General features: G+C 41.8%; 1 protein-coding gene across 1 annotated transcript in view; it reads left to right on the top strand.

The window, feature by feature from the left end:
* LIMD1 (LIM domain containing 1) overlaps positions 1-15,898 on the top strand; it is a 92,209-nt gene that overhangs the window by 64,628 nt on the left and 11,683 nt on the right. Inside the window, 2 exon segments of the mRNA XM_043968732.1 lie at positions 11,488-11,554; positions 15,400-15,462. Coding sequence (XP_043824667.1) covers positions 11,488-11,554; positions 15,400-15,462 — 130 coding nt within the window.

The raw sequence follows: 15,898 nt of genomic DNA, 5'->3' as shown, positions 1-15,898 counted from the left end.
CTGATGTGGTTTAAAAAAAAAAAAGACATTTATCCAAAATGAGAACTGAAAGCTAAGACTCAAGTAGAAACTAAAATAAAACAAAAAACCTGGTGTCCCTTGCACATGTCCCTCTGATGTTCATGGGAGAGATAACCTGTGCTTACTGGCTCAAGGATCCAGTTCTGGATGTATGCATGCCATTGAGAGGCTGAGAAAATTGACCCATCAAATACTACTTCTTTATGTAGTCACCAATTAATTAAATTAAATCATTCATTTGTTCATTCATTTATTTTTTTGTTTGTTCATTCATTCATTCATTTATTAATTTAGTTATTACTAGCCTTAAGAAAGCTACTCATGCTGTTGACACATACTGGCTATGTGACCTTAAGCAATTCACTCTAAAACTGGATGTTAAGATTTTCTTGACAAAGATACTGGAGTGGCTTGCCATTTCCTTCTCTAGTTAATTTTACAAATCAGGAAACTGAGGCAAACAGGCTTAAAGTGACTTACCTGGAGTCACACAACTAATATTTGAACTTAGATCTTCCATATTCCAAGTCTGGCACTCTATCCACTGTGCCACCTAGCTGCTCCTTGGGTAATTAAAAGATTTAGTGTGGGAAGGGACACTTGAAGGTCCTGTAGTGTTGGTTTCTGAACTTAACCTGGGATCTGTGACCTTGTTTTTAAAATAACTTAGAAGACTGTATTTCAATTGAAATGTTTCCTTTGTATCCCTAGGTATTTTATTTTGTGAATTTTAGAAATGTTATTCTAGAAAGAAATCCATCGGCTTCACCACACTGCCAGAGGGGGTCAGTGGGACACACACAAGTTAATACCCTTTCCTCAAGCTGTATCCTCTTCATTTTACTGATAACCATTTAACTGAGACTAAGAAAGTAGAAGTCACTTGCCCAAGATCACACCGGTAGTATGAAGTTTTTGTGATGGTTTTGTTCTGTTTTGTGTTAGTACATATGGACCAGTGAGTCTGGGCTAAGGGATCCAGACGTTCTGGGTTAATGGGTCCAGGGGCTTCATAAGGGAGCCTGGAATCTACCATAAAGACATGGTGAATCAGGGAGCTGTAATAGCTGTGCTTCCAATCCTGCTGTGGAGTTGAGTTGGGGTTTTGCCACAATGCAGGTTCATAACCTTTGTGTGCTGTGAGCCCTCTTTGGCAGTCAGGCAAAGATATCAACTCGGTGACAAATAAGAAGGACCCTTAGAGTTGGTTCTTTCCTCCCAGGGATGATGTGCCAGTAAATATGTTAAGTAGCGACTCTCCAAAAAGCATGAACACACTTTTGTGTTTATTCTGCATCATTCACATTTTCTCCATCACCTTATTAAGTCTAAACAGTCAACAAACCAATAAATCAAGCCCTGATTTGTAGCATTTACTGATTTCCAAGGTGTAACTGCTGAAGCTGAAAATTTAACAATCTCTCTTCACAAGTCAGTTCAGGCAGGCTCCGGCACACCCTGCCCTCCTTTTGGCCCAGAAATTGCTCCTGTGATCCCGAGGGCACATTTATTGAGCATCTAAGAGGTCTAAGAAAGGGTTTATCAGGCAGTACCTTTATGTAATTTCTGTTTCAGTGAAACTACAAGCTGTTTCTCACCCCTGGATGAAGCACCTTTCTTGAGTCCCTGTGCCAGGGAAGATCTGCCAATTGCTTCTTCCATACCCCACCCTAGTGCTCTTCAAAGATGCTTTCTCCAACCTAGCTAATGACCTTCTGGGCAACTTGTCTGATGCAAGTGGGGCCTAAGGATTCCCTGTGGGGATGGCTCTGGGGACCTACCCACTCCTGTTTTCTAAAGTTTGCTAATTTCTGGAGTGTGTCCCTTGACCTTTGTGTTGCCATCAGCCAAATCCTGGACCAAACCCGAATACTCTAAGTATTCAGTGTCTACCCTACTGCCTCCATCCCATTGCCTCCTGTTCCTAGTCCCCTGTTACAAAGGAAATCAATTATATGGAATATAGTTATCTATCTATCTATCCATCCATCTCTCTCTATCAGTCTGTCTATATCTATCTATTGATAACTGTATTTTTTTTTTGCGGGACAGTGAGGGTTAAGTGACTTGTCCAGGGTCACACAGCTTTTGAAGCTGAATTTGAACTCAGGTCCTCCTGAATCCAGGGCCAGTGCTTTATCCACTGCTCCACCTAGCTGCCCCTCGATAACTGTAATATATACATACATACATTCATAATATGTATATTTAAAACAAGGTCACGGACCCCACACTGTTAAGAACTCCTCCACTGGAGTTTTCTGATGCCCATTTCAACTCAAGATCTTTTATTCCCTCGGGCACCTGAGCTTTGTAAATCTTAAAATGCTACATAATTGCTTGTTGTTGTTGTTAATTGGGGGTGGGGGGGTGGGGAGGAGGATCCAGACTCATGAATCCCACAATTATTTATTGTGGATTTTGGGGAGCTTCGGTTTTTTAGGATGGGCAAGGCCTCTGGGAGTATAAGGGCATGCTACAGTCATTAGGTTCCTTCCTTCCTTCCTTCCTTCCTTCCTTCCTTCCTTCCTTCCTTCCTTCCTTCCCTTCCTTCCTTCCTTCCTTCCTTCCTTCCTTCCTTCCTTCCTTTCTTTCTTTCTTTTTGAGAGGCAATGAGGGTTAAGTGACTTGCCCAGGGTCACACAGCTAGTAAGTGTTAAATGTCTGAGGCTGGCTTTGAATTCGAGTCCTCCTGAATCCAGGGCCAGTGCTTTATGCACTGCGCCACCTAGCTGCCCCCCAGTTATTAGGTTCCTAAAGTGGGGTCAAGAGCTAACAGATCCTCCTTTACATTTCAGGGGAAAGACCAGAGATAATAGAGCCTAGCTATGAATGGGGTTTCAAAGATCTAATCCAATCCCCTCATTTTACAGAGAAGGAAACTGAGGCCCAGAGAGTTTAAATGATTTATCCAAGTTCCCACAGGTATTAAGTGGCAGAACCAGTATTTGGACTTAGATTCCATATAGGTTCTAGGCCCAAAATCCTTTCCTTTTTTTTTTTTTTTTTTTGGTGAGGCAATTAGGGTTAAGTGACTTGCCCAGTGTCACACAGCTAGTTTTTATAACTTTTTGTAAGTTTGGGACTTTCCCCTTTTATTTGTTACCTTGTGTTTCCTTTGAGTTGCTAGCAGTAAATGTCCATAATAAAAACATGTTATTCTTGTTTGAGAGGCATCTTGCTATAGTGGAAAATACACTGAGCTTGTTGTTAGGAAACTTGGCTTCCAGTCCTGGCTCTATCTCTGACCTTGGTTGGACAGGTCACTTGAGACTCAGCCTCCTTTTTCTCTTCTTATTCAAGTAGAATATGAGCCCTCTGAGGGCAGAACTTGTATTTGTCTTTGTAGCACAGAGCTTGGCACACAGTAGGCACTTAATAAATGCTTATGAAATAGAGTTGAATCTGAGGGTGGACTAAGGGATATCTTGGGTTTCCAGCTCTGAAAGTTCTGTCTAAGCATCTTGGGAGGATGCCAACATAAAGACCCAGGCTTCTGGGTTCAGGGGTAGAAAATCATTACCATAAGTGGAGCCCCGCTTAAAGCACATTTTTATCTTTTGGGGGAGAGCATTGTAGAGCCAGGCACCATGTTTGCCCCACTGGGCCCCTTTCTTTCCCTTCCCTGAGTTTTTGGGTTGTTGTTTTTTTCTTGCTCCTTGGCCTGTTATTTGATTTTCCTTTCATCTTTGGCCTTTGTCCAGGGGTGTCAGTACTTGCTGACTCAGCCGGAAGTGTCTGTGTGTCCTTCTCCACAGCTTCCTATTGGGAGTCTACAATAGGTGGGCATTGAATTGAATCCAAGATGGTGGTGGCTTTTCTCTCGATCAGGGTCAAGTTCAGCATTTGGTGCTTTTATCTTTGCTTTTTGAAGAAGCATCTTGAAGGAGCTGATGAAAATGTTTAGTCTTTTCTGGGATGTGACACTAGGATTTTTACAAACTGCTATTTGGCAATAATAACTATCATTTTTTTAAAAACCACAAAATTATTTATTAATATACATCTCTATTAACAATATATTTTATGTATTATATACATATACATGTAGCCTATAATTTATGAATAATAATAATGACAGACCTTTATGTAGCACATTAAGGGTTACAAATAATTTTACCTACAGTATCTAATCAGTTTTTGCAAAAAGTTCCCCATGAGGTAAATACTATTGACACCAGGATTATCCCATTTAATGAGGCTTGGAGAGGAGAGGAGCCTTGCTAATAAGCGTTGGAGGCAGGAATCAGAGCTGACTCCCTTCTGAACACATGTCTAGGGCTCTCTCCTATGAGCTGCTCCTTGGAACTGATTAGAATTGTAGCCTCCCCAGTAATAGATTGTTTTGGAATGATGTAATAATGAGCCAATTCACAAACCCCGGGGATCTGAGTATTGGCCACTGTGCAGACAATGCGGGGAGGTACAAAGATGAGTAAGACAATTTATGGTCTAGTTAGAGAACTGACCTTTCGGGGGAGGTTTTTTGAGGAGGGAAAAAGGCATACAATCATTTCTTAGTTTAATGTGAAGGATGTATTGTGCCTAATGAAAATTCAGGGGTTTTTTGTTTTTTGTTTTTTCAAATGACCAATGATACTGTTCATGTATTCGTAGGAAGGGACCTTAGATGCCACAGAGTCTATTTTACATTTTTTGCAGGGCAGTGAGGGTTAAGTGACTTGCCCAAGGTCATACAGCTAGTGTTTAGTGTCTAAGGTCACATCTGAACTCAGCTCCTCCTGAATCTAGAGCCAGTGCTTTATCCACTGCACCACCTAGCTGCTCCTTGATAATATTTGTAAAGCACATACAGAGAAGGTGCTTAATAAACACTAACGATTACAATGATTATTTTAACCCGGGTCCTCTGACCACCAATCTAGCACCCTTTCCACTGCATAACGAATGGAGGGAAGATAACAAAACTGGTTCTTAATCTTAGGCAAAAGGGTAAAAGGTGAAGGCCGGACAAACATAGCCAGGACTACAAAAACAAAACAAAACCCCATAGTTTCACTACCCCTCCTCCCAGTACATATACAAAATATTTTTAAATGCTTTCCTGCTGCAGGTATTTTTTTTGAATATGAATAAGGGCACGGTCACTCTGGCACGCAGCCTCACGACCCTTTCCAGTGACCTGTAGCTTCCTGCATCTTTCTGGGGCCAAGGGGAAAGCAGAGCCTGTTACAGCCCCCCATTCTTCAGTGACATCATGCAGGATGTCTCTGGCCCCAGGGAGTTCTGTGCAGTGACCCAACACCACGGGAATTTGCCCAGTCTGCTGGGTAGAGATAATGTGATCCTGATTAAACAACAGGTTCCCACTTCAGTTTCTTTGGGGCCCTGCTCCTCCTCCTTGCAGTGAGTGGGTCAGAAGTGTTCTCTTCCTCCCCCAACACCAGTCCCGTTCTTGGAACTGAGCTGGCATTCCATAGCCAGGTCTCACTACACCCTCTAGTGTTCTCCTGCACAACAGAAGGCCCGGCTTCTTTCTTGGAGATGCCCTTGCTTCCTTTCCATTTATCATTTACAATTTGGTTGGCTCCACGGTGTGCAATTTACTCCCTGTAGAAGGAGCTCAACAAGAGACTAAGAAATGGCATTCTGCATGCTGACCCTGGAGCTGTAGGGGATGAAGGAACCTGACTCACAAATAGGGGAATTGTTTTCCTTTGTATATTTTAGAATGGTTGGTTTGTGTGTGTGTGTGTGTGTGTGTGTGTGTGTGTGTTTTAATTTTTTTGGTGAGGCAATTGGGGTTAAGTGACTTGCCCAGGCTCACACAGCTAGTAAGTGTTAAGTGTCTGAGGTCGGATTTGAACTCAGGTCTTCCTGACTCCAGGGCCGGTGCTCTATCTACTATGCCACCTAGCTGCCCCTAGAATTGTTTTTGAGGGCAAGCTATTTGGCTTTCTTTAATGTTTATTAGCAGGGCACATGTTATTGGTTAAAATCCACAGATAAAAAATAATAGCTAAGGGCTTCAGGTCAGAGTTCAAATTCAGTCTCAGACACTTATTAGCTCTGTGACCCCAGGCAAGTCACTTTACCCTGTTTGCCTCAGTTTCCTCATCTGTAAAATGAGCTGGAGAAGGAAATGGCAAACCATTCCAGTATTTTTTTTATTCTTTTTTTTTGGGGGGGGGGGACAGGACAATGAGGTTTAAGTGACTTACCCAGGGTCACACAGCTAGTAAGTGTCAAGTGTCTGAGGCTGGATTTGAACTGAGGTCCTCCTGAATCCAGGGCAGGTGCTTTATCACTGTGCCATCTAGATGCCCCCCACTCCAATATTTTGGCCAAGAAAACCTCCAAAGGTGTCATGAACAGTCAGACATGACTGAGAACAACTAAGCAACAATAATAGCTACCATTTCCATAGTTCCTATTATGTCTCAGGTACTTGACAGATATCTCATTTGATCATCACAACAAGTTAGATGATGTTATTATCCCCATTTTACAGTTGAGGAAACTGAGGCAAACAGAAATTAAGTGACTAGCCTAAGGTCACAAAGCTAGGTAATATCTGAGGTTGGATCTGTACTCAAGACTTCTTGACTTCAAGGTCCAGGTTTTCTATCCACCATTCCAATAATAATAATAATAACAACAACAACTTATAGCACTTTAAGGTTTGCAAATCCCATTTGATTATCACAACCAATGTGAAAGATTAGTGCTATTATTATTATTATTATTATTATTGTTATTATTACTCCCATTTTATAGATAAGTAAATAGAAGTTCAAAACAGTAAGGCGGGATTCAAACTCAGGTCTTCCTGACTCCAAGGCCAGCCCTTTATCCTCTATATCACCTAGCTTTCCATTATTTCTTCTTTTTTTTTTTATCATAGCATTCAGGTAGTACAATCATTTTTTTTTTTTCGGGGCAATGAGGGTTAAGTGACTTGCCCAGGGTCACACAGCTAGTAAGTATCAAGTGTCTGAAGCTAGATTTGAACTCAGGTCCTCCTGAATCCAGGGCCAGTGCTTTATCTACTGCACCACCTAGTTGCCCCCCCCCATTATTTCTTTCTTTCTTTCTTTTGTGTGTGTGTGTGTGTGTGTGTGTGTGTGTGTGTGTGTGTGTGTGTGTGTGTGAGGCAATTGGGCTTAAGTGACTTGCCCAGGGTCACACAGCTAGTAAGTGTCAAGTGTCTGAGTTCGGATTTGAACTCAGGTCCTTCTGAATCCGGGGCTGGTGCTTTACCCACTGTGCCACCTAGCTGCCCCCATTATTTCTTTATAGAACCAGAGAGTAAGAAGGGACCCATAGAGGTTTTGCATTCCATCCCTGACTTGAAGCATGAATTCATGCCATACCAGTTATTACTGATCTGGGAACAGGGAAGTTATTGCAAGGGGGTCAGATCTTGTCCTGGATTTTCCAGTCATCAGTTGGTTACTACGAGGATCATTTGAAGTCCACAAAAAATTTTAGGTTTAACAAATTCATTGTGTTCCCCAAGGTTGGGAGCTGCTGCTTTATCTGATCCCCAACATGGAGTCAGCAAGGCCCTGTCTGAAGTATATCCAGTAATGATGATCCTACTACCAAGGGAGGTCTAGGTAGCTTGCTGGCATGCATAGAGAGCCCTGGACATGGAGTCAGGAAGACCGGTGTTTGAATCCTACCTCAGACACTCTCCAGCTGGGTGACTCTTAGCAAGCCATTTGAAGTCTCCCAGCCTTAGATAATAAGAGCACTTAGCTCTCAGGGTTGTTGTGAGGTCCAAGTGCTTGTAGAAGTCAGTGCTTTGTAAAATTGAAGTGCTGTAAAAAAAAAAAAGGGGGGGTGGGCGGTGGATAAAGCACCAGCCCTGGATTCAGGAGGACCTGAGTTCAAATCCAGACTCAGACACTTGACACTTACTAGCTGTGTGACCCTGGGCAAGTCACTTAACCCCCATTGCCCTGCAAAAAAAAAAAAAAAAATTGAAGTGCTGTGCACATCTTCCCTCTGATGATGGATTATTCCCACTCCCTAGCTGGGCCCCTTCTCCATTTTCAAAGAGCTGTAATTGTTAGAAAACTCTTGACATTGAGCTGGAATCTGTCTCCCTCTCTGGCTATTCTCAGTCACATCTACTAGAGCATGCACAAAGAGCCCAATCCCTCTTCCTTTTATTTTGGGGAGAATTGAGGAGGAACTGGAAGTTCTTTTGTCTTTAGGCCTCCCTAGTTTTTGACGCCTGCCCTTATCACTTACTAGTCTAGTCAGTGCTAGTCAACTGGCATTAAGCAGTGCCTACTTTGTGCCAAGGGCTGAGCCAGGTGCCCTGGGGCAAAATGACTTCATTTTGGGGGTTTCAGTTTCCTCATCTGTAAAATGTGGTGTTGAACTAGGTGGCCTCTGAAGTCCCTCCGAGCTCTAGATGACATTGTGTGGGACAAAGAACATAGCATGGGAGGGCTGGGAGTCTGGATTCAAGGGTGGCCTCGATGATCCCAGACAAGTTCACCTAGCTTTCTGGACCCCACTTTTCTCATCGTCAAACCAAAAGAAAACAAGGAAAGTGGGCAAGATGATCTATAAAAGTCTGATACTCAAATCTTGTTCTTGGGCGAGATGATCTGTAAGGTCTGATACTCTTAAATCTTGTTCTTTGGAAGATTCAGATCTTCATTAAGGGAAGATTTTTTTTTTAAGGTCTGATATTCAGTGATTATTCTCAATGGTCCTCAAGGAGGTTGGGGTGGCTTTTTTACGCTTTCTTACTTTTCCCACTGTGTATTCACTTTCTTCTGCAAAATATTCTCTGCCTTATACCAAGGGTGGGGATCTTTTTTTTTCTTCTATCAATAGCCACTAGCCATAGGAAAAAAATAAAAAAAAAGGGGAAGGGCTACACCCAAGTAAAAAGCAACTTATAACATTCTTTTTTTTGGAAAGTGAGAAGAATGTTGGATTCATCTGCTTTCAAAAAATCACAGTTAGGGCTGCTGTGTAATAATTATATGACCAATCTTGTCCTCAAATAAAAGATAGGAAAAATGTACCTCTTCCCCTCCTTTGCAGAGGTGAGGAATTATGGGTGTGGATCATTAAATACACTGTCAGACCCAGCTGGTGTGTGTGTGTGTGTGTGTGTGTGTGTGTGTGGTGTGTGTTAGACTGGCTGAATGGTTTTTTTTTTCCTTTTTTTTCTTCTCTTTTTCTTCTTTGTTACAGGGGGTGGCTTTATGGGTACGGAAAGGGCATAAAAAATAAGGATATCAATAAAGTATTGAAAATCAGAATCACACAATTTTTATTCAGGGAAGAAACCAACAAAATATGCTTCAGTTTTTTTAAAACTTGTCAAGGAGAAGAAAGAAAAAAGGAAAGATGGACTTGGGTGAAGTCAAGGGGAGAGAGGGAGACCCACAAACAGAGAAGAAAAGGTGGAAATACCAGAGTAAAGGAGACTGAGGAGAAGGAGATAGTATCCAGGTCAACAACTATGACCCATCCAGCCTAACCTCTCTGGGACCCACTGCCCTCCCCGCCCCCCCTCCCGTTTCCCATTCCCTTGCCCTCTACTCTCCTACTGAGTAAAATGCTCCCCCTGTTGGCCCAATAGAGGCCCTGGACTCCCAACAGTATTGTCAGTCCCATCAGCACAGTTTCTTCTTCATCTGCTTTACCAGTGAAGCTACTTCCCTATAGCTATTGGCCAAGTAAGTGCCCTTCCTCTGTGATGCTAGTCTAGAATGATGCATCATGGAGACAAAAAATTCCCTTGCATATGATGCTGACATATATACTTCTGGCTCTCTTTCCTCTTCATCCTGTCTCCTAAGTAAATCATCTATTCTCCTCTTTTCAGTGACCACCTCCTTGACATATTTGAACTTAAGTTATAGATCTTGAGGATGCTATCTGTAGATATTCTAGAAATGAAAAAAACATGGTGAACAATTACAAACAAGCTTTTCTTTTTGGGGGAACCACCATCTCCTAAGTTAGAATCACGTAGGACAAATAGGCATGTCCTTCCTGCATTCTTTTCCTACCTGGAAGGTAGAACTGATGGGATCCTTAACCATGTTAACAGCCCAAGTTGATGTTGAGCCAAAGGACTCAAAAGGAGTATAAGCTTGAATTTGGTTCAGAATCCAGGAGAGGTTGTGTTTCAGTAGAGAATCTATGTTCCCAGCCTTTTTTTTTTTTTTTTGAGGCAATTGGGGTTAAGTGACTTGCCCAGGGTCACACAGGCCCAGTCTTTTTAATACAAGATGACCCATTTTCTTTAAGATTCACACTCTAACTTAAGGCATCTAGTCAGTTTTTTCATCAGTAAAAAAAATGAGAAAGTTGGGGGAAATTTGCCTCTAAAGGTCCCTTTCAGCTCTAACTCTATTATTCCATGAAGTAGGAGTCATGAATGATGAAATTCGGTGGTCTTTAGAGGGAAAAAACAATGGAAGGATTTTTATTTAAGAAACTGCTAAATGGGTAGAAACCAGTGGCAATGAGAATCATTTCAAGATGGAGGAGACAACGATAATTGATAGAACAAGGTCCTGGAAAAGGTATGAGGCAATGGAATCTAGGCCCAGATATAGGAAGATGAACATTTTAAGTGGGAATCCATCCTTCATGTTGAGCTAGAACAGAATCTCTCAGTTATTCCAAGTTGAGATACATCTGTTCTGTTTACATTCATTAGCATTTGGCAAAACTACCTAGAGCTCTTGGGGATACTACTGTCTCATAATAGTACCTACAGAGTTGTCTTCTACATGAACCATTTTTCAGTAGCTGGATAGGAGAAGCATGTGAATATATGATACTCAATTTTCATCAGGGATGTTGAACATCTTTAAACCTCTTCCCCTTATCTAGATCAAATTAAAAGAAGGGAAGCCATCATTCTTGCCACAATATGTGTTTTCTACAGTTGGCTCCAAAAAAAATATGATGTGAGAATGAGAAAAGCCAATTTAAAATCATTCAGCTGATTCGTCTGACTTCCCCATTCAGCACATTCCCTCAATGATCATTCCTTGGAAAATGTGTTAAATTTTTACTCTACCACATGATGATAAGAAGCACTAGACAGCAGCAGCTGTTACAAAGGAATGTGTGTTTTTTTCTGGGCTTCCTTCACCCCTGAGGTGCTTCCTTTGGCCCACACAGCTGCTAAATATTTCACCAGCTCCCTTTTAAGGGGCATGGGAGGAAGTGCTGGGAGGATGATATATCATGTGGAAGGTCCATAATGACAAGGCTGTTGGAAATTGGTGCCAAATTGTTTGTCAGCTTCACTCAAAACCTTAACTCTAGTCTGGTTACAAAACAGTGCCCAAAGGTTACAAGACTTTTAATTACAGAGAAAAAGCAATAGCTGGGCTTGTCTTTGAATCCATCGAGGGGTGTTTGATTTGCTCATTTTTCTTAGTTTTTCTTTGTTGTACTTATCCTTCCTTTTTTTCCTCCCCCTCCCCTCTGCTTCTGTGTCTTTTTCTTAGGTCGGAAGCTGAGGGGGAAAGCCTTTTATTTTGTCAATGGCAAAGTATTCTGTGAAGAAGACTTCCTGGTGAGTGAGTCCCTGACTCATAAGTCCTCCTGCCTCACCCCAAGACCTCTCCTTTATCTACTCCTACAGCAGCCTTGAGAAAGGATGTCATGAGGAAAGACAAAACAGAGAGAGCTCCTGTGACCTCACTGCCTTTTTATGTTGCCACCAAGGCAATACTTCAGAGCTGTAATGACAGGGGCTGAGGCAGGAACACACACCTCTGTTACACCAGAGATAATGGTGATGATAACTGAGATTTATAGAGAACTTTAGTGCTTAACATAGATTTTCTCCTTTGATCCTTAAAACAATTCTGTGAGGTGGGTAAATAGGTAGGTGCTATTATACCCATCTTAGAGATGAAGGAATAACTGAGGCTCAAAATGATGAAGTGAGAGTCACACTGCTAGTGAGTGACTGAGGCAGTAATTAAAACTCAGGTCATCCTGACTCCAACTTCAGGTGCTAGGTACCTTTCTGTCTGTCTAAACCTTGATTGTGTAATGAATCAAAGGATGACAGAGGAGGACCTCATTTGGGTCAGTTTGGATCTCAATAATGCCCTCTGAGGGCTTCTAAAATAAGAGAGTTGGATTAGATGGCCTCCAGATCTATGATCCCCAAAGGCCATCCAGCTTCTGACCAAAGTCATCCAGTGATGGGAAACTCACTACTTCCCAAGGCATCCCACACCCCTTTTGAATATCTCTGGTAGGAAGGTTTTTTGCTTTTTTGTTTTTAAAATTTTTACATTGAGTTGAAACTTGCCTCTCTACAACTTCTGCCCATTAGTCCTAGTTCTGCCCCTGGGAGGCCAAAACAGAATGCAATGGATTATTTCCCTAGATGATAGGATAATAGTCCTTTATATACATGAAGGCAGTTTTCCCATGTCCTCTAAATATTTTCTACACTACTACTACTGCTAGTACTACTAGTAGTAGTACTGCAGTTGCTGCTGCCGCTACTACTATAATTAATAATAAACAATAATTATAATAAAAACAATAAAATTAATATAGTGCCTACTGTATGCCAAGCCCTATGCTACGTGCTTTATAATTATTATCTCATTTAATCTTTACAACAATCCTAGGAGGTAGGTGGTATTATTATCCTTATTTTACAGATGAGAAAACTGAGGCAGACAGAGGTTAGGTGACTTGCCCAGGGTCACCCAGCCAGTATATATATGAGACTGAATTTGAATCAGGTTCTTTCAGGACTCCAGGCCTGGTGGTCTATCCACAGCGCCACCTAGCTGCCCTAGATTAAGCTTCCCAGCTGCTTCAGTCAGTCCTAGTTATGAGTCCCTTCCTCATCCTAGTCCCTCTCCTCTGGGTGTCTCCATCTTCTTGAAGTCATTACTGACATGTAGTGTCCAGGTCTAAACACAGTACTTGACATGCTATCTCTCAGATGTTCCCTGAGCTTTCCTGCCTCCATGCCTTTGTATACACTGTCACCTATGCCAATAATGCCCTTCCTGACTCTTCTCTGTTGAATTCCCCTATTGAATTTCCAAGTGGTGGCTATGAGAAGGGTAAAGTCAGTAAGGTCCACAGCCCAGCAAGGGCAGTCCTGGACTCGGGGGAAGAACATTCTTCTGCTTTACATCCCCTGAGACAGAAACTAGAATTTCAATTACTTTTTCATTAGAATTAGAATCTTAATTTTTGTAAGAAAATTAAATAATAAGAAAGCAGAGGAGTTTTGCTTTTTAAATTTGTTTTAAGGGGACTCTTTGTCACATGACAGGAATGACTGTTTACAAAGAACATTGGATTTTAAGTCAGGGTACCTGGGTTCAAATTGTGGCTGTGTGACATTGAGCAAATTACTGAACTATCCTGGGCCTCACTTTCTCATCTGTAAAATCGAAGGACTGGCCTAAGATCACTTCCAGCCTTAAATCCTTTCAACTTCCCCTTCCATATGAAACATCTTGACAAAGCGAGGAACTCCAATTTAGATGAAGAACCAGAAGGATCTTTAGGTGTTATGTAGTCTAACCTCCTGATTGTATAACGAGGAAAGGGATGTCCATTTAAGCACGTGGGATTGTTGGGAAGCCGACTGCACCTGGAGTCCTGGAGAGATGTGGGTTTAAGTCCCATCTCCGACACTTACTAGCTGTGTAGACACAGACGCATTCCTTTCAGTTTTTTCTGAGACTCAGTTTCCCCATGTGGTAAAATCGGGATCCACAATAGTACCTACCTCCAAGGCTGTTGTAAGATCAAGTAGGACAGAGTATGTAAACTTCTTTGAAAACCTCACATGCATAAGCTGTTGTCCCTGTCCTGGGGCCACCCAACAGAGTTGGGATTAGAACCAAGTTTCCTAATCCTCTTTCCCATGTTTGGATTAGGGGGGAGCAGCTTGATGTCCTTGTTTATTTCGAAATGAAAGGCAAAGCTCCTACCCCCATTGCCTTTAACCAGCAGCTTAGGCTGAGTGGCTTGTTTTAGGCACTTATTTCAAACAGAAAAGAGAACGGCTATACCTTGGTACAGGTGCAGATTGGAAACCCTATCCCAAGATATCCTTTCCTCATGTTAAACTTGAACTGTGTTAGCAATACTTGGCTTACACAGTCAGGGTGTCCCAAATGGCATCCCTTCTGAAAAGAACTTTCTTCTACAGTATAGTTTAGTACATATACATACACACACACACACACACACACACACACACACATATACACACACAGAGTTAAATATATGTGTGTGTGTATATATATATATATATATATATATATATATATATATATATATATTACTTAATGTATATATGTGTGGGATACTTAAATATATGTGTGTATGTGTGTGTGTATATATATATATACTTACATATATATGAGAGTGTGTGTGTATATATATATATATATATATACTTAAATATATGTGTGTATATGTGTATATATATATATTTATTCATTTATTTATTTATTTATTTATTCGTTCATTCTGGAGGAGAGTCTGAGGGGCAGTGTGGTATAGTGAAAAGAATGCTAGACTTGGGGGCCAGGCAGATGGGTTCAGATTCTGCCATTCATACTTAACAAGCTGTGTGTCAGTGGGCAAGTCATTAAAAACTTTCCAAGCCTCCGTTTCCCCATCTATAAAATAGCTATAATTCCAGTAGGACACACCCTCTTGGGGTAGAAATGTCTGGTGAAATTCACATATGTAAAGCCACTGTCAGATTTTAAAAGCATTCTCTGTGTCTGTAGTTTGTTTATTTCTTTTTCACTGGTCCTGTAATCTCACTGGAAGTCCCAAGTGAGGAAAGGCTCTCTCTACCAGGGCAAGTCAGCACCTACTCTTCGGCCTCTATAGAGTCGGAGTAGATAGTCTTAGACATTTGCCTGCCCAGAGTTTCCCGGTATTAGACCCTATTCCAAACCCCATGGTTTATCCACTGGCACAAATGTAAATTCAAAACACTAACATATGACATGTATGTGGCACAGGTGAGGTTTGACCTTCCGTTTTCATCACCCCAAAGCTGGCTCTCTGTACGCTATGCCATGTTGCCTCTAGATATTATTGTTAAATTTAAGTATGGTCCTGCTGCACATTTTACCAAGGCAGGCTCCCTCTATGGATCCATTTTCTTTTCTTCTTCTTCTTTTTTTTGGGGGGGGGGTAGGGCAATGAGGGTTAAGTGACTTGCCCAGAGTCACACAGCTAGTGAAAAGTATCCGAGGCCAGATTTAAACTCAGGTCCTCCTGAATCCAAGGCTGGGACTTTATCCACTGAGCCACTTAGCTGCCCCCCTAAGGATCCGTTTTCATCCACACCTACTCATGGTATCTACCCTAGTGTGAGCATGACGCTGTTTTTTCTTTCCCTTACAGTATTCTGGTTTCCAGCAATCGGCTGACAGGTGTTTTGTCTGCGGACACTTGATAATGGATATGGTGAGTAGTGAAGGCCAAAGAAAGTCCCTGATGTTTGGAATGAATGTGCCTCCAGGACCAAGAATACAGACGTAAAGGCGGCAGCCACTCTTGACTTCTTGCAACTGGTTCCATTGAAGGTGCAAAATCTACCTGAGCTCAGGGCAGCTGGCTTTTATCAGAGTCCAACCTTACCAGGAGCAGCCATGAATGGTTAGGGCTATACAGACATTTCCAGCTCATCTCAGTTTGTTGTTTATTGTTGAAGAGGACCAGTGACATCATGGGGTGATGTCCAGACTCCTGAATCAATTGGATTTAAGTGAGGCTCGCCTTAGTTGGAATCTGAGCAAGAAAACAGACTTACATAATGAAGCATTTGGAGTCCATTAAAACTTTGAATGTTTTGAATATGGAGGCAGTAGGCTGTGACTCTTTCCCAGGCAGATGCTCTCAA

This window comes from Dromiciops gliroides, chromosome 5 (assembly GCF_019393635.1).
Source record: "Dromiciops gliroides isolate mDroGli1 chromosome 5, mDroGli1.pri, whole genome shotgun sequence".
NCBI classification, from domain to species: domain Eukaryota; kingdom Metazoa; phylum Chordata; class Mammalia; order Microbiotheria; family Microbiotheriidae; genus Dromiciops; species Dromiciops gliroides.
The sequence above is the reverse complement of the archived record's forward strand: the minus strand, read 5'-3'. Positions and strand labels throughout refer to the sequence as shown.